This window comes from Triturus cristatus, chromosome 2_2, assembly GCF_964204655.1.
Source record: "Triturus cristatus chromosome 2_2, aTriCri1.1, whole genome shotgun sequence".
NCBI lineage: Eukaryota > Metazoa > Chordata > Amphibia > Caudata > Salamandridae > Triturus > Triturus cristatus.
The window spans coordinates 545,762,945-545,781,824 of NC_140582.1; the positions used below are offsets into that span (position 1 = coordinate 545,762,945).

At 43.8% G+C, this 18,880-nt stretch overlaps 1 protein-coding gene across 1 annotated transcript in view; it reads right to left on the reverse strand.

The window, feature by feature from the left end:
• Window positions 1-18,880, reverse strand: part of DCHS2 (dachsous cadherin-related 2) — a 1,150,696-nt gene that overhangs the window by 366,009 nt on the left and 765,807 nt on the right. Inside the window, exon 12 of the mRNA XM_085641695.1 lies at window positions 7,268-8,105. Within this exon, the coding sequence (XP_085497821.1) occupies window positions 7,268-8,105 (838 nt within the window). The remainder of the gene's footprint in view (window positions 1-7,267; window positions 8,106-18,880) is intronic.

Below are 18,880 nucleotides of genomic sequence, written 5' to 3' on the forward strand. Positions count from 1 at the left end.
TATGTCACATCTTACATCACTAAATCTGAGAAAACGGAATTGTAAGAAATGTGGGAAGAGATTTCTCACGAGAAGACTGTCAGTAAAAAGCTATACAGTTTCAGTTTAAAGATGTTATCGCATCGAGAAATTGGGTCATACGAATGCTCAGATAGGTTATCATCTGCAAGTCTGTACTCCAATTCCAGAAGAATAATTTGGGTAAGTTTAGGCCTTGCAGGAATGCAAAATCGGGTACTGAAATCTATTCGAGAAATTGAATATTTAGCAGAGAACGAACCAGAAAAAAGAGACATTTTGAAAACAAATATGTTGGACACATATTACCCAAACAGAAGTCATCATCTTGAGAACATGTGTCTCTATGAAGTGCTGCAGAACTACATTTTTACACGGAATGCCACAGAAGACATCAACAATGGAAAATATAAAGTCATTGGTGAGGAAGGATGTTTGGTGAAACAAACAAAAGGAAGTGTGATTAATCACAGGAAACTGAGTTGCGACACTACTGACAAAAAGGAATTTTACTATTTAGCACTTTTACAGCTGTTTAAACCATGGCGTTCAGAGGATGAATTACTTGGAGATTTTCAGAGCTACGAAGATTCCTTTAATGCATGTAAAGATAGCATAGAATGCAGTACTTTCACAAATTATGTACAAATGTTAAATGAAGAAATTGAACAAGAAGCTACAATTGCAGCTGAAGTAGCTAGAGACAGTTCTCAAGACAGTCAAAGTTCTGGTACGCTCAGTCAAGATCCCCTAGGACAACCAATTGTAGAAAATGAAGCTGCAATAGCCATGACTGAAGTGGAAACAGCTATGAATCAAGCTCAGGAAGATTTAATAGACTTACCAAATTTGGAACAACGACAGAATGATGAACAACAACACATTTTTGAAGAAGTCACAAAACAAATTGATCATGGATTACTACATGAAAATAAAGAGTGCTCATGCACATCATTTGAACCAATCAGAATGTATGTGAGTGGACAAGCTGGAATTGGAAAAAGTTTCTTAATTAAAGTAATTAGAAGCTACCTACAGAAAAAAACGGATTCAACTTTGTCTGTGTTGTTACTGCTCCAAATGGGTTAGCAGCATACAACATAAAAGGAATTACCTTACATCATTTGCTAATGTTACCAGTAGAGCATGAGAACAAAATAGAATACCACAAGCTAACAGGAGAAGCATGTTTTGAAGTTTCAAGAGTGTTGAAGAAAATGATAGTTCTCATTATTGATGAGGTAAGCATGGTATCAAACTTAATGCTTGCCTTTGTGCATTTAAGAATGCAGCAAATTCTAAAGACAGACTATGACGTGTTATTTGTAGGAAAACATGTTATAGTTTTTGGGGATTTACTGCAGCTCACTCCAGTTAAAGGACAACCAGTATTTAATACTCTTGCACATGAAAACACGAAAAAGTCATTAGGAAGTATAGGTAATGTGAATATTTGGTCATACTTTGAGTACAAAGAACTCATTACCAATATGCGGCAAGCAAATGATGATGATTATGCAAGTATTCTCAAAGATATCGGAATTGGACTACTCCCAGAACATGGCAGAAAATCTTTACAGAGTCGATTGCTATGTAATTTGTTTCCAACAGAACAAATAGTTCCAGAGAAAATATACAAGAAAATTGCAGAAAAAAATACTGTAATCTGCTTAATGCCAACACTACATGAATGCTCTATATTCAATGAAGAACTTTTGAAATTGGAAAATGAAGAGATTATGAAAATGGAAGCCGTGGATAAAATACAGCATGAAGGAATAACTATTATATTGGCAGGCAAATTGAAAACTAAATTGGATTCTCTAGAGAAAAACATATCGAAAACAGCTGGTTTAGAAAAGAATCTTTATGTATGTATGAACTGTCGAGTAATTTTAAGACGTAATTTGAATGTAGAAAAAGGTTTAGTGAATGGAGCTATGGGTAAAGTTGTGGGTTTTGTTAATTACCAGAAAAAAGATGGAATTGAATTTTTAAAAATAAAATTTGATCAGATTGAAGAGGTTAAAGACATTAGTCGTTGTTCAGTTCGTTTTTTGTTTGTGAAAGACTTATATGTACGTAGGAAGCAGTTTCCGTTTTCTCTAGCATATGCTGTAACTATTCACAAATCTCAAGGATTAACTGTAGATAGTGCTTTTGTAAACATTGGATCTAGTGTGTTTAAAGAAGGTATGGCATATGTTGCTTTGTCACGAGTGAAAAAATTATCTGGTTTATTCATGATAGACTTTGATGACTCAAAAGTTAGTGCTGATGCAAATTGTGTAAAGGAGTATAATAGATTAAGAAGAAGCTATGCTCCTCATTTAGGTCAGTATCCTGTGTTTGAAAAACATGTTGTTTGTCGGAAAAGGAGAATTGAGAATATCTGTAATGAGGATGTACAGAAGAGAAAACAAAAGGAGAGTGATGTGATAGCAAGCAAAAAGAAAAAAGATAATGTTGTTGGTTGTCATTTTGAAAATAGCTCTGGTGTCAACTGCTACGCTAATGTAGTGCTGAATGTTGTATTTTATCTTGAAAGTTTGCAAGAGCAGATAATACTAAATCATGAAAAAAGATTTTGTTCTCTGCTGAGTTTCCTTTATGAGAAGTTGAGTAATGATAAAACAAAAATAGAAAGTGCTTCTGATGTTAGAAATCTTTTAGATGTATGTTCTGGATGTACACAGTTTACACAAAATGTCCAGCAAGATGCACAGGAATTCTTAATGTATATGCTTATGGTACTGGAAGATGAAGGGGTAGAAATAGAAAATATGTTTGGTCTCTCTTATAAATGGGAACATTGTTGTGAAAACTGTATGAACACATGCAGCACTACTGTTGATTCTGAAATGTTCATACATTTAGCATTACCAGAGAGTAAATCAGTGACTTTTAGTAAATTAGTTAAAGATGCAAATCACAACATGAAATGTTCTCAATGTAAATCAGAAATGTTATCAACGTTATTTTTAAAGAAATATGGACAGTATATAATTTTAATGATGCAACGTTGTAGAGCTGATGGAACAAAATTGGACACTTTAATAAAGAAGTTTGTAGCAAATCAATTATCAATATCAGGAAAGACTTTTGTTGCAGTTGCAATAATTTTCCATGATGGACCTTCTATAACTTCTGGTCATTACACAGTTTATCTAAAATGTGAAAAAGGCTGGACACTGTGTAATGATTCTCAATTGATTTTCAAGCAACGTTTGGCTGCAGAATTACCAAATTCCTACTTAATTTTTCTAAAACCAAAATTTTAGATACAAATTTTAGCTTCTGAAGAAACCATTATTTCGATTTTATAGGATTACCATTGGATATTTCACCTAAAAAGGATTTAACAATTACCATTTGGCCTCATGGAAAGGTAAATGTTTCTATTGTGGACTTCTTTTGACAGATATTATTTTGGTGTATGTGCTTAAGCAACAAGATTTACAGACGTTATTTATTGCAAATAGATATTGTTCTTAGAAGATATTTTTAATATATATGTTACATTTCATACATCAAGGTATGTTTTACTGAGGATAGATTCAGGGCTTTTTTAAACAATCTTGTTTATTTTTTTGCCCGCTGTTAAGTGATGAATACAATTGATATCACTATTTTCAGTGAAATTCAATATATTCTGAAAACAGCAAAAAAGGGCAAAATATTACTTTGTTAAATGTGAAAATATGTGTACTGTATTCTAAAATGTATTGTTAAATATTACTATTTTTTTTCTTTTTTTTCAGATCTAGAAAGAAAATTTAGGAAATTGAATCAATTTTTCTTGTAATTAAAAAAAACATTTATTTCTAATTAAGTTATTTTGTTGGTCAGGTAAGTTTAAAACATCTGTATTTCTCACCCCTTCACTTTCATGCTCCCTTTTCTTCACTTCTCCTCACTCTGCTTTTCTCATTCCCCTTCCCTCTCTCTTCTTCCTTTACTGCTCTTTCGTAACTCCCTCACTCCTTCTCTACTACTCCCCTAGGTTTACTGCCTCCATCACTATTTTTTCAACCATGTTTCTCTCCCTGTCTCCATATGTCTCAGTCATTCTAACTGCCTTACTCCTTCTCAGTTTCTTGCACTCTGTCTCTGTTTCTGTCTCTCTCCCTTTGTCTGTCTTACCCTTAATTTCCTTAACATCTCTGTTTCTACCACTCCTCCTCTCTCCATCACTCATTTTCCATCTATGTTAATTTTTTAACCTTCTCCGTCATTCTCCTTCCCTCACCTTCCCTAACTGTCACTATCCTTTACTCATAGTCTCTCCTATTCTCCTACTTCACTTCCTCCTGTCTGTATCTCACACCCCTTCATCTTTTCGCATTCTTTCCTTCACTCTCCCTCACTCTCCTTTCCTCATTGAAATCCTGACTCCCTTTCTCTTACTCCAGTTTCCTAAATCCCTCCATCCCCTCACTCCCCATCTCTCACTTTCCCTTACCCCCTTTTCTAATCTTCATACCCCTTATCTCACCATCACTCCACTTCTCTTACTTTCAATCCCTTTACCCTGCTGTACTTCATCCGCTTCATCTGTCACTCCCTTTTCCTATCTCCGTCCCTTACTCCCCTTTTCTCACTCCCCCTCCATCACTCTCCATTACTCACTGCCATTCCCTTACTCATTAACTCTTCTTACCTGTATCCTCTACCCTTAGTCCTTTTGTTGCAGTCAGTCTTTCACTTCCCTTTCATGACTGATCATACTTTCCTTTTCTCACTCATTCTGTCTGTCCTTTCCTCCTCTTCACTCAGTCATTTCAATCCTTTCAATCATTCACACACTACACATTCATTCAATAACATTACAACACAGTATATTAGGAATATAGCTCTTCTTGGAGAAGTGAAGTGAGTTCTGAAAATAACTGTTTTTTTGTTGTTTTTGTTTTGTATTTTTTTTTTAGTTTTTTTAACAATTTTGTATTTTTTAAAACATTTTTAGAGCACCAAAAAAAAAACTGTCAGTAATGTCATGAGTGATGTCACTGACCATGTCTTGAGTGATGTAATATGTGACATCATCAGCAGTGGATTGCGGCCGCGCGAGTTATAGTTAGCTGAACTAACTATAACGGGGGAATTTCAATGGTTTTGTACGAGTGAAATGTCCAGCTAACTATAACATGTGTGAAACCTATGGTTTTTTCAGTGAATATGCAGGGTTTTTTAAATGCTAATTCCTAACTATAACGTGTGTGAAACCTATGTTTTTTTCAGTGAATAGATAGATAGATAGATAGATAGATAGATAGATAGATAGATAGATAGATAGATAGATAGATAGATAGATAGATAGATAGATAGATAGATAGATAGATAGATAGATAGATAGATAGATAGATAGATAGATAGATAGATAGATAGATAGATAGATAGATAGATAGATAGATAGATAGATAGATATAGGTTTCTTTTCCCCAGACGTTCATATAGCGCGAACTTGACCGGAAGATATAAGGTATCAGAGCACTTTACATGAGCACCAGTTGCGTTACATAAGGACACATTGATTTTTTTTTCTTCTTGTTAGGCATGGGTAGATTAAGTTATTTGCCCCGAATCACAGGATGGTCAGTGTCATTGCCAAGACACAAATCAGGTTCCCCAAATTTGAGGTCGACCGCCATAGCCGCTTGGCTACATCCTCTCCCCCAATACATTCCCCAATGCATTTAGAGCCAAAGCTTTGTCGTCAGGGGTCAGCATTGAAACACATTAAATCTGTAATCATGAAACAAAGCAATTCATTTATCCTGGAGGATAAATACTATATTACTTTATATGTAAGTAAAATAGCAAATTGATAGGGGAGGTGTCCTGTATTAAGTCTGCCCTCATTGCCATTGTTATTGTCCGCTTACCATCCAGATTCCCATGTGAGACTTTGCCCTGGTTTAAACATTGTATCTTTGTTGGAAATGAGCCTTTTCTGCCTAGTCACCTCAGATTTTTCACCTTTTTCTGCACCCTACTTTTGCTGGATTTAGAAGTGTGTACATTTTACTCCTGCTAACCAGGAGTAAAGTGAATGTGCTCTTTCTCTAAACATTGGAGTATTCCTGATTGGCACATTTACCTTACCTGTAAGTCTCTAGTGGACCCAGGGCCTGAAAGTTAAATGCAACTTATGAGCAAACTAGGGTTCGTATTACGCATTGTCATTGTTTGCGCCGGGTGCAAACAATGATAATGCACCCCATTATGGTGAATGTGACCCCTGAGAGCTTCTTAGCCTCTGCGCCCAGGTCTGTAATATGGCATGAGCTCAGGGTCAAAGGAATTCCATCATTTGCATAGGGTACCCCCATGCAAATGAGGGAATGCCCACTGATGGTAGCACTGGCGCTTTAAGTGCGTCAGCGCTATTGGTATTACTGAAGGGGACGCACAAGCCTCTGTGCCCCCTTCTGTAATATCAAAGTGCCCCGGGGGCACTCAAAGTGGGTGTAAACATCCGTTGTGCCACCGGGGCACTTATTATGATACAGCCCTAGGTGTTTCTTGTGGTGCATATTGCATGCTGGACCATTTTTATACAATTGTTTTCCATGGGTATTTCTGAAAAGATACTACAGTTAAACTGAACAATATAACATTTTTAGTCAACAATACACAATTATTCTGAATCGCCTATGGCGAATATAGGCATTCTTGCCATACTTAAAAATGGAATCACTTAATTGTTTAGGTTGCAGACTGCGATCAATTATATTGCAGAAGCAAAAAATGCAGCTCCTACTACCTCAAAAGTCAGGATGACACACCGATATGGAACTTTTCACTGTAGTTACAAAACCTAGATTACTCGATAATTCATGTATTTCTTTTTCCAGCATCCAAATAAATGTCTCAACCTCAAAATTTGAGATTTTAGCGGCCATCACCGTGACAATTAACATATGTTACAGTTCCAAAAATTATCATCAGTAAACAAAAGTTTATCAAGTGATATGGGTAATTTGAGTGACACTTCTCAGTGACTGTGACGCATCTCAATAATTTAGTGATATGGAATTGACAGATTTAAATGGCTGTTGGACTTTGCATAGCTCTCTTTAGAGCATGAAGTCTTCGCATTGCTTTCTCTCATAATCTCTGCTACGTTTCTTAAACTCTAAAGCACCTCAACTTAGAAAACTCATTAAAGAAAGTCTCTTGTTTATTCACCCAACCTTTGATCACAAACCCCACACTGCATGGTAAGATGTATTAGAGAGTAGGTTACCTGTCGCTGTATCCAGCGAAAATGTTCTATCTTCATTTCCTGATGTGATGGTGTATGCAACCTCTCCGTTTCTGCCTTCATCCGGGTCTTTGGCACAGAAGTGATGAACAAAGGCGCCCACCTCTGCATCCTCTAAGATATGGGCAACAGGTGAAGACACAAAGGTGGGACTGTTGTCGTTAATATCCAGTAAGACGATTTTTGCAGTCACTGAGCTCTGCCTGCGATCTGGAACCACAGCTGACTGATCTGTTGCTGTCACTGTGACAACAAAAAAGGACCTCACCTCCCTATCCAACTGGAGGGAGGTCGTCAATGTGCCATGCCATGGGTGAATGGAAAATGGATTTTCTGTTAGTGTGGTGGTGTTCAAGGAGTATTTCACCCAACTGTTCTCCAGACTTCCATCGCCATCCTTTGCATTGAACGTGTGCACCATGGTGCCAACTGGGACATTTTCATTAATGGCAATAGCAATAAAACTATTCAGGAAAGAGGGGGAGTGGTCATTCACGTCTCCTACTTCGATATTGAGGAAGACAGTGGAATTCTGAGGCGGTTCCTCGGTATGGTCTTCGATGATAATTCTGAGGAGAAAGTGAGACGTCGACTCATAGTCAAGTTCCTGGACAAGGAACAGTTCACCCAAAGAATGGTGAATGTGAAAATGGCCGTCTTCATCTTCAGCTTCAATTTTAAAATGTACATTATTCTTCACAGCAACTGGGTTTTCGAGTGACTTCAAAGAACATATCGCTTGTAAAGGCGGGACATTTTCCATGAGGAATAAATGGGTGATACTTTGTACAAAAGACTTCGCTTTGAGGACTGGGATGACCTGAAATATTGATAAACACCTTTGATTAGAACTGGGATCAATAACTCAGATTACAAACAAATAAAACATTGCAAGCTAAAATGCACACTTATGACTTATGTCTTCGTACAGATGAGTTATAAGAATTATAATTAAATGACTCATGAAGTAATGATTTTAGTGTTAAAATACTCTATTATTGGATAAATCAGTGGGTTTGCGAACGTTAAAACCCTTTTAATGGGTTTCGGAAACAACGGTAATTCTGTACTTTGTGAATCACTGGTTTATCTTTTTATTAATCTGTTGTTCTTTCCAGTGTATCCCTGCTAACACCTAGATTGTTTCTCTGTTGTCATCTACCACTATTATGATAGTCACTGTTATGATAAATGATCGGTCACCTGCAGTCAATTATTGTGTGGGGTCTCAGCTCCCCTGTTGATTGATAGGTTTTGAAAGACTTGCTTTAATAGACTTCAAAATGTTCTATTCAGCATCAGCTAATAGATCCAATACAATCTGGATTCCTTAACTTCATCTAACTGTGATTGTCCTCGTACATTTCTAACTTTATTACATCTACACACCACAAACTTCTCCTCTATTTGCGGAACTCTCTACACCATTCAACACAATTGACTACCACATCCTGTGTGCTGCCCTCACACAACTGGGCAAAGAGATACAGCTCTCTAATGATTGTTTCCCAGATCTCTGGTGTCTTTTTCCATCTTTTTTTCTTCCCCTCCCTGATGGGATTATGCCCTGGTGCTATTTTCCCTCTACACAACATCCCTTGAACACTCAATTTACTTATTTGCCCTTTCTTACCTTCTCAAATGATAAAAACACAAGTTACTCTTCTCTTCCACTCCTTGGCACTTCAGCTTCAACCTACAATAGCTAATTGTCTTATGGCAATCTGGTATTGCACTGCTCTCCAGTCTCCTATCAACAGTTTAACTCAGACTAAAGTGGTCAACTTCCCAGCAAATTCTTGACTGACAAACTTCTTGCATGCAATCACTGATTTTGTATTGGGTGTCAACTTGGAGGTAAAGCTGTTTAGATTCATTTTTGTAGAGGTAGGCTTAAATTGTATTCTTATCAAACAGGAGGAATTCAGTCTTGGGCAAGTTAAGCTTTACAGAGGTGCAGAACCTCTACTTCTAAGTTTTAAATGAGAATGAGGCAAGTTTTAAGTTGTTGAATGTTATGATGTGAGATGTTTATTTTTTTTTAAACTCTTTTTGTTAAACAGTCACAGGAGACATCAATACAATTTGATAGGAGAAACAGAGGTGTAGACCATCCATGGTACATAACATTACAAAGTGAGGGGATTTCCCTTGCGGACCTCCCTTCTCCCATCCTCACCCCCCAGCCCTACAGAGAGGTGCCAAGCGGACACCCATCCCCAGCTGTTATTTAGTCCTGGTTATACACCCCCAAGTGGGCCCAAATCTGTTCCCATGTTTGGGTACTTTAATAAACAGCCTTCTCTGCCACCTGACACCAGTCCATATCACGCTTGCAGACACCCACCTCCGGTGGGGTTGCTGCCCCCATGCCGGGGCAATATTCCTCTTTGCGATCTTCAAGGCCAGCATGGGCCACCGCTCCTCCCCCGCTATACCAAGGATATGCCACCGTGCCTCCAGTTGAATCCGGACACCCGTGGCCAAAGCCATGACCCCAGTCACTCCCTCTCAATACCGCCGAACACCGGGGCACGTCCATATCATATGAAAGAAGGGTCCCTCCTCCCTGCACCCTCGGGCACAGCAGTCTGAGCCGCAATGACGCATCTGTGTAGTAGTATCCTTGAGGCATATGACTGGTGCAAAATGCGGATCTGTACCAAGCCGAAGCATGCCGGAATGGATATCTCTCTAGGACACTGCAATGCCTCCGCTCAGTCTTCATCCTCTAAAAGCCCCAGGTCTTTCTCTCACACTTCCCTCAATGGGCCCAGAGGGTCCAACAAGTAATTAAGAAGTTTGCCGTAGGTGTAGGAAATACCTTTTTTCTCCATCGGGTTAAGGAGGAGCTCGTCCTTAAGTGGGGAGCTCTCGGTAATTAGTTCGCCCATAGGACGGCAGCAACTTAGGGCATGTCACAGCTGCAAGTACCAAAAGTGCTTGTTTCAGCCATTTGATATACCAACTGCAAATCTTCGAACGCAATCATTGCACCCTCCTGCCAGACATCTCCCAGACGATCAATCCCAAGGAAACTCCATCATGATGTGAGATGTTTAAATAGTGTGCCATAAGCATATAGAAGGATATTGATGCTGCTGCTAGATACTAGGATCTCAAAGGGTTCTATGTGGAAGTTAAAGATGATGAGAAGAGGTATGAGCCCTGGGATACTCTGCAGGAGATAGGGATGTCCTGGATTCTAGAGGTTTCCACTGGTACAGGTTGGGGAGGTAGAAGGTCAGCAACTGATGGACTGTGTCAGAGAAGCCTATGTATGTTTTCAGTTGGTGAGTTAGTGCTTGGTGCTTGAATATATAAAAGGATGTAGAGAGTCTACATAGACATCAAGTAGGATCAGGAGGGAGGACTCATTCTCATTAATGATAAGGAAGCCTTCATGAACTATCTAAAGAGTGGATATTTCTTGGTTGCAGCATGGTTTGAAGTCTGGTTGGCAGTCCTGAATGAGGTTATTGTTGCATATCTGGATCTGGATTTGAATGGAGACTTCTATGTAAATTATTTTTCATGGATGAATGGGATGTGAGTGATAGGGCGGTATTGGGGAAGATTGTCTTGTTTCTGGGTAGGTGTAACAAATTAAACATAGCAAGATTAATATCCTGTACCTAGAATCATCACACAGGCTTCCTCCTGACCTGCAGTCACTTCTTTTTGTTTGAAAATGGGTCTGATGCAAACTTTCTATGTATGTTTAAAACATGTGGAATGTGTTTGCAACAAGTTCCCCCGAGACCTCTACTTGCTCTTTATAAACTAGGACAACTGAAGCACACCATTCTAACCCTATGTCTTGCAGATCAACATACTCAACTACCTCAAAGCCACATCGCATGAAGATGATATTTCCTTTATCAAAGCTCTCACCAGGAAAGCTCTCTTTCACCAATGTATCATTGTCAATACCTTCTTTCCTCAAGGCATCTTCCCAGAAGATATCAAGACAAGCCACATACTTGCACTCCCAAAGAAACCTTACCTAAACCTTAATGACCACGCCAGCTACTGGGACATCACTCAACAACCTTTCAATGACAAGATAATCCAAAAAGCTCATATCAATGCTAACCACCACCTGCACAACAAAAATATGGTTGCAGATAACGCTGCAACATGGAGACTGCTACCTTATATATTATAGACAATGCCTTCCTGACTATAGATAAAGATGATGCTTGCCTCCCAATATTGCTGCACTGTCAGCTAACTTCGACACAGTTGACCATCCCACCTTCATCTACAGCCTTGAATCCTAAATGGGATTCACTAGCAATACCCCTCACTGGTTCTCTTCTTACACTTCTGCGGGGACGGAAGGGCCTGTGCATGGTAAGAAATGCGTACCCATGCCCCGAGTGCCCAACTTTATTGTTCTCAGGATCCCTAATGCTGATTTTCTATCAGTAGCGAACAAGGGTCATGCATGTGCACGATGACATAGCATGTCTCACAGATTGCGGTCTTGTTGGGACGGAAGGGGTACTCAAAGCTCTACCCTCATAGAGGTGGAACACTACCGCCTTCACCAGGAGCTAACCAGCACAAATGCGGTGGTGGCAGCATACAGTGTAGTGATCAGTAGTGGTGAACATGACCTTTTACCCTGTGTCACTGGATTGAAGCCTACGGGCTCACTCACCTTTTTAAAAGTTTCCAGCTGTGTGCTTAACTCACCTTGGGCCTACATCGGGTAGATGTGGAATGCTGCATAGCACAGGAGTAGTGACTCTGCATTATTTGGATGTGTGCCTGGGGAGGGTACAGTGCAGGGATGAATCAGTACTGGGCAGTACATGTGTGATTAGTGCATGTGCTAGGTGTATGTATGCCTGAGAGGAATACATTCCATGAGAGATGTAGTGCTGTGCAGTACATTTGTGGATAAAGCATGTGCTGCATGTAGTGTGCATGCTTAGAGTATAATACAAAGAGTGACGTGTTGTACAACACACATAGTGTGATTATTGGCAGTGTGTGTTTGTAAAGAGCACACCCTGGTTGAATATATAAACACTTCTGTGCTGCGAAGTGTGTGCAGACTGAGTGTGTGTGCTGGATGCATGGTTACATGTAAGGGTGCAATGCATAGAGGTAGTAGTGCTGAACTGAAAGTGTGCTGTTAAAGTACACTAAGTGAGTGTGCTTGCAATGGCACATTGTATGGAGAAACCTGGGTTCCATTTTGGGAAGCCCAGCCTGCCTGGTGAGGACATGATAAGGAGAGAAATACCACCAGACAGATTTGTGCATTGCTGCATTCCTGTGAGGTGCATGGGTACATACTGGAGGGAAGGAATATACTTCCTTAACATCTCAAAAGACTGCTTTTTATTTCAGTGATGGATCACAAGGAAGGGGCCTAGACACATAGCAGGAAGGGATATGGGGCTGGCAAGAGAATCATAAAAGTAGGACTGGGGGTCTGGATTAACCCTTGTATCCAATTATCACTGTGACTGACATCAAGGTGTAAAGTCTGGTCACTCTCATGAATTATGTTGTGGATAATCAGCTTCAGTGTTGTGCCTGCTGTGACAGACCTTTTTCATGAAGACAGATGAAAAGGAGAAGTGCCCACTTCAAAAGAACTAGAACCCTGACATAAAATGTCAAAGACCCAGCCCTACATTTAGTGTCTGGAAAAGGACTGTAAGAAGGGGAGAACATTTGTTATCTGACAAGCAGCCGGATGGGCTGTGTGAGAAGGGGAAACTCTGCAAGATTTCTGCCTGTGACCAGGACTGGGGCTAAAAGGTCTGATAGTATCTCTGCTGTGTGAGGCGATATCACCCAGGACACCAAGATCAACTGCCCAGGAGCCTGGAGCACCACCGCATGCCTGCCTGTTTGCTAATACCAGTGTACCTTGTGAGGGAGAGTAAAGCTTTGGAGGGAGGGCGTTCCAGACGGGACCCCTGAATTAGGACACCCTGAGCGCGGTGTGAGGATGTGCACCTAGTTCAAACTGTAGAATTCTAGTTGCTTTGTTGATCATTTACAATGCAATCCAACATGGTTAACATAAATACATTGCTCAGGCCTAACTATATGAATATAGCCTTTGCAGTAAGCTGTCAGACTTAATCTCCAGGTCTTTTTATTACTGAGCCCCTCCATCTTTGCCTTTAGGCTACTCCTGATTCGTAAACCTCCCAAGATACTGTTCAACCAAATTAAAATCTCTTAGTTTATCAAGCCTGACTATATAAATATTGATCACTTTTAAACTATAAACAACAGCCATAGCCAGTAAGCTATCGGACTCTAACTCCAGTTTCTTTCAATGCATCGCACCTCCGTTATTGCTTTTGAGCTACTGTATGATTTATAGGCCTGGGCGGAGTTTGCGGTAGCAGAACTCCGCAATGTGACCAAAAAACTCTGTCGCACTACGCGGAGTTTCGTAAGCGGTGGAGGGCACAGTGTGTCATTTGCTCAAATTTTTACCACTGGATGTTTGCCCTGAACTGTAAGATCAGTACGAATGGCACTGCACGCAGTGCAAGAGGGTGCTGCTTCTTTCTGCTGCTTGAGTAGACATTCTATTCAAGCGGAAGCTTCCTCAACGAGAGCAGAAGGTTTCTTAATGTGAGCGGTAGCGACTATCCGTGCCTGCTTCATTGAGTAATCTCGCCAGGAGGTTGTCTGGACTAAGATTTTCCTTGCTTGCCAAACTTAATGCAGAGTTTTTCAGATCTCAGAAGTGTGGAGTGGAAACAACTCTGCAAACTCACGCCCAGGCCTAATGATTTACCAACTTCCAAAGTTAATGTTTATTCAATTTAAATTCTCTTAAGTTTTCGCAACTGACTATATAAATACTGATCAGTCTTCAAATATAAATAAAGGCCATTGCAGTGAGCTGTCAGACTCGAGCACCAGTTCTTTCACTTCTCATTTATAGCCTAAAGCTATTCCATGGTTTCTGCACTATGCTAACTGCTATAGACCTCTAGACCTCAACATCTCGCAAGCCACATTTTATCATGAAGCCCATATAGGAGGAGGCTAATTGCTCCAGTTATTATCATAAAATTTAACAGTGTTTAGTCTCAATCTACAAAGCTTCTCTAGACCACAAGACAATTCCAGAGTTCCACCTCATCTATTCATTCTTACCTGGTCAATGCCAATTAGTTTAACAGTGGTATCTGTGTAAAACATCTGTGTTTTCCTTGTGAATGTATTACAAGAGGATATTTTATGTCTCTCTTTTTAAAGGCACTCAAATGCCGTCTCCACCTCTGTTTAAGTCTAATTATGGACCCACAGCTTATAAGTCACAAGTGGAGATAATCAAATAGACACAAGTCTTCAAATTGCAATAGATGAATTAATTGATCTGATACCTATGACTACTCTCTCCATCTGAAAAGTCCTTTGCTCCATTTAAAAAATATTTGCAGCAGTTATATATTGTCCACATTTGAAACAATCTATTGGAGTATTAGGAAGCCACTAAATCCCATGTTTTTCCATTTTACTAAACCATAAGGTGCCACTTGGGCTCAAAATAGATTTCAAAGTGAGACCTTTAGAGTATGTGATCAGTGGTTTATCTGATAAGTATCTTTTTATATCCTCATCTACCAGGAGTACAGAAAAAAGGTTATCAAGGCAATTAAATAGAAACCTATTGTTGACACTATACTCAATAATGAATCTTATATTATCAACGTCTCTCCCTCTGTTTTGAACTCTTTGTTTATTACCTAAGAGGTCTGATTTTTTTAAATTATTATTAGCTTTAACCATCTCTGTACAAACAACTTCAGGTTCATACCCTCCCTCAATAATTTTCTTAGTGATAACAATTTCCTCTTTTTTATACTCTAGTTAATCACTTCAATTCCTCTTCCTTTTTGGAAACTCTCCATAAGGTATATTGTCTTTCTGTTTCCAAACATGGGCAGACTGGGCATGTAACACAGGGGATGATTATCATGGGGGGAGACTGCCACCGACAGGCTGGCGGTGGTGGTCACCCCGCCATCGGAGAAATGTTTCCCACCCTCCATATTATAAATGCGGGCAGGGTGATGTCCGACTATCATGCATCCAACGGGCTCCTTGAGCCCACGGGTGCAGTGGAGGGGCTTGTAGTCCCTACCATGTTGGTGATTGTTAGAAAAGGTAGACGGACCGGGAGGGCCGGCCGGGGTCAGGGGGAGAGGTCTCCAGGGAGAGCCGTCTCCAGCGATCGTACAGACAAGTAACTTCCCCCCCACAGACAGATATCACACACGGATAAGGTTCAGTGTTCTTTATAGGTACTTATTTACGATACGGTAGAATGGTACAAGGAGGTCTGGACTCAGGGGTCCCCTCGATTAGAGTCTCGTAAGGTAGGGAAGGGGGTAGCGGGTCAGTCTATTTACCAATCAGGTAGTTCGGATGAGATGATGATGAGCTCACAATCCTCGAGCTTGGTGGTTAGGAGGTACGGTCCGCGGCAGCGCCAGCAGGTCCCGGTGAGGATGGTCGGTACAACGGGCCGCGGCAGCGCCAGCAGGTCCCAGGAAGATGTACGGTCCGCGGCAGCGCCAGCAGGTCCCGGTGAGGATGGTCGTTACAACGGGCCGCGGCAGCGCCAGCAGGTCCCAGGAAGATGAACGGTCCGCGGCAGCGCCAGCAGGTCCCGGTGAGGATGGTCGTTACAACGGGCCGCGGCAGCGCCAGCAGGTCCCAGGAAGATGAACGGTCCGCGGCAGCGCCAGCAGGTCCCGGTGAGGATGGTCGTTACAACGGGCCGCGGCAGCGCCAGCAGGTCCCCGGAAGATAAAGATTGCAGAAGGCCGCGGCAGCGCCAGCAGTCAGGACGATGGTTCACAAGAGCGGGCTACGGCAGCGCCAGTAGACCGTCAGGGTTGAGTTCACTCGGTGTCTCTCGACTCCAGGATACAACTGCATTCCTGCTCTGGAGCTGCCTCAGTTATAGGGCTGGTGCCCTTTGATGTCCGGGCCCTCGCACTTGGAGGTCGGAGGGTCCGGGATGAAGGTGTCCAGACACCCAGCAGGGGGTGGAGCCAGCGCCTGGGGGAGCTGGAGGCGATCGGCACCTGGCAGGGGGAAGAGTCCTTGACACTTCGTTCTCCCATTGACCTGCCAAGTGGTCCGCTCACCTCCTGGGTGGATGGTGGTGCCGGGATGTCGGGGCCGGCCAGGCCCGGGGTTAGGGTCGAGGGGAGGCCATGCGGCCGCGTGGTGCAGGGCCCAAGATGGCGGCTTGACCCGGCCGGGGAAGCCGGTGGGGCTGGACCCCGTGATGAGTAGGGGTCCGAGGGCAGAGGGTCCGTCGGGAGACGGGGTACAGGTGCTTGCCGCGGGGATAGGCCAGGTGGGCCGGAGTTCGGGCCCTGTCGAGCGGGGAGGGAGCAAGCCGTCTGTGAGGCCTGTCCAACATGCGTCCCCCCCAGCTGAAGGCGGGGAGAGTCACCCATCTCCTTGGGGACTCTCTTCGTCGAGGCGGAAAAAGCGGGACAGGCCATCCGCGTTGGCGTGGTCTTGGCCTGGTCGGTGCTCCACAGTGAAGTCCATTCCCTGCAGGGAAATGGACCAGCGCAAGAGTTTTGGGTTCTCCCCCCGCATCTGCATCAGCCATTGCAGGGGTCGATGGTCGGTTTGTACCCGGAAGTGGGTACCGAAGAGATAGGGTCGGAGCTTTTTGAGGGCCCACACTACTGCGAATGCCTCTCTCTCGATGGTGCTCCAGCGCTGTTCTCGGGCCAGGAGACGTCGACTGATGAAGGCCACTGGCTGGTCATGACCTTCGGGGTTCAACTGAGAGAGGACGGCTCCGATGCCGTGGTCGGAGGCGTCGGTCTGCACCACAAATTCCCGACTGTAATCGGGGGCCTGGAGCACCGGGGCGGTGCACAGGGCGGCCTTCAGCTCCTCGAAGGCCGCTTGACAATCAGGAGTCCAGTTGACCCGCTTCGGTTGATTCTTGGATGTGAGACCCGTGAGGGGCCCCACGATGCTGCCGTAGTCCTTCACGAACCGCCGGTAGTAGCCGGTGAGCCCCAAGAAGGCTCGGACCTCGGTCTGGGTGACGGGGGGCTGCCAGGACTGGATGGCAGCAATCTTAAGTTGTAGTGGGGCCACCAGCCCGCTTCCCACTTGGTGCCCAAGGTAGGTCACAGACCCTTGGCCAATTTGGCACTTGCCGGCCTTAATTGTGAGGCCGGCCCGCTGGAGGGCTTGGAGGACCTCTTGGAGGTGACGGAGGTGGTCGGACCAGTGGCGGCTGTATACAGCGATATCGTCCAGGTAGGCAGCGCTGAATTCTTCGAGCCCCGCCAAGACCTGGTTCACAAGACGTTGGAACGTGGCGGGGGCATTCTTCATGCCAAAGGGCATGACCTTAAATTGATAGTGGCCATCGGGGGTGGAGAAGGCTGACCGTTCCTGAGCCCTGGGTGTGAGGCCGATCTGCCAGTAGCCCGCCTTTAGGTCGAAGATACTAAGGTAGCGGGCGGCCCCCAGCCGGTCGATCAGCTCGTCTGCTCGGGGTATGGGATGAGCGTCGGTCCGGGTGACAGCGTTCAAGCCCCGGTAGTCGACGCAGAATCTCAGTTCAGGGGCGGTGCCGGGGGCAGTGGCCTTGGGAACTAATACAACCGGACTGGCCCAGGGACTGTCCGAGGGCTCGATGACCCCGATCGTGAGCATCTTGGCCACTTCCTCCTGTATGCAGGCCCGTACCCGATCTGGTACGCGGTAGGCCCGGTGCCGGACAGGGGGACTGTCCCCGGTGTCTACGTCGTGCAAACACCAAGGGGTGACCCCGGGGGTGAGGGAGAACAGGGCAGCGAACTGCAGCAGGAGGTCCCGGCAGTCCTGGCGTTGCTCCGAAGTGAGGGCGTCAGAGAGCCGGACCCCATCCACGGAGCCGTCCTTCTCCTGAGTCTTTAGGAGATCCGGGAGGGGCTCGGAGTCTTCTTCTGTACCACTGTCTGTAGCCATCAAGAGGCTAAGTTCGGAGCGCACAAAGTGTGGCTTGAGCCGGTTGGTGTGGAGGACCCGCAGGGGGTTCCGGGGGGACCCCATGTCGATGAGGTAAGTGACGGGGCTTTTACGTTCGACCACTTTGAAGGGCCCCGTCCACTTGTCTTGCAGGGCACATGGTTCGGTGGGGGACATCACCCATACTTGCTGCCCAGGCTCGAATTCAACGGAGGAGGCATTGTGATCATACCACCTCTTCATGTCCTCCTGGCTGGCCTCGAGGTTCGCCTTGGCCATCTCCCTGAAGCGCCGGGTCTGGTTTCGTAGGGCCAGGATGTACTTGAAGACGTCTGGAGGGGTCGTTAAGGGGGCCATCTCCCAACCTTCCTTGACTAGGCTGAGGGGCCCTCGCACAGGGTGCCCGTACAGGAGTTCGAAAGGGCTAAAGCCGAGGGACTTCTGGGGGACTTCTCGGTAGGCGAAGAGGAGGCACGGGAGTAGGACATCCCACTGGCGACGGAGAGGCTCTTCCAATCCCCCAATCATCCCCTTGAGAGTGCGGTTAAAACGCTCCACTAGTCCGTTCCCTTGGGGGTGATAGGGGGTCGTGAATCTGTAGGT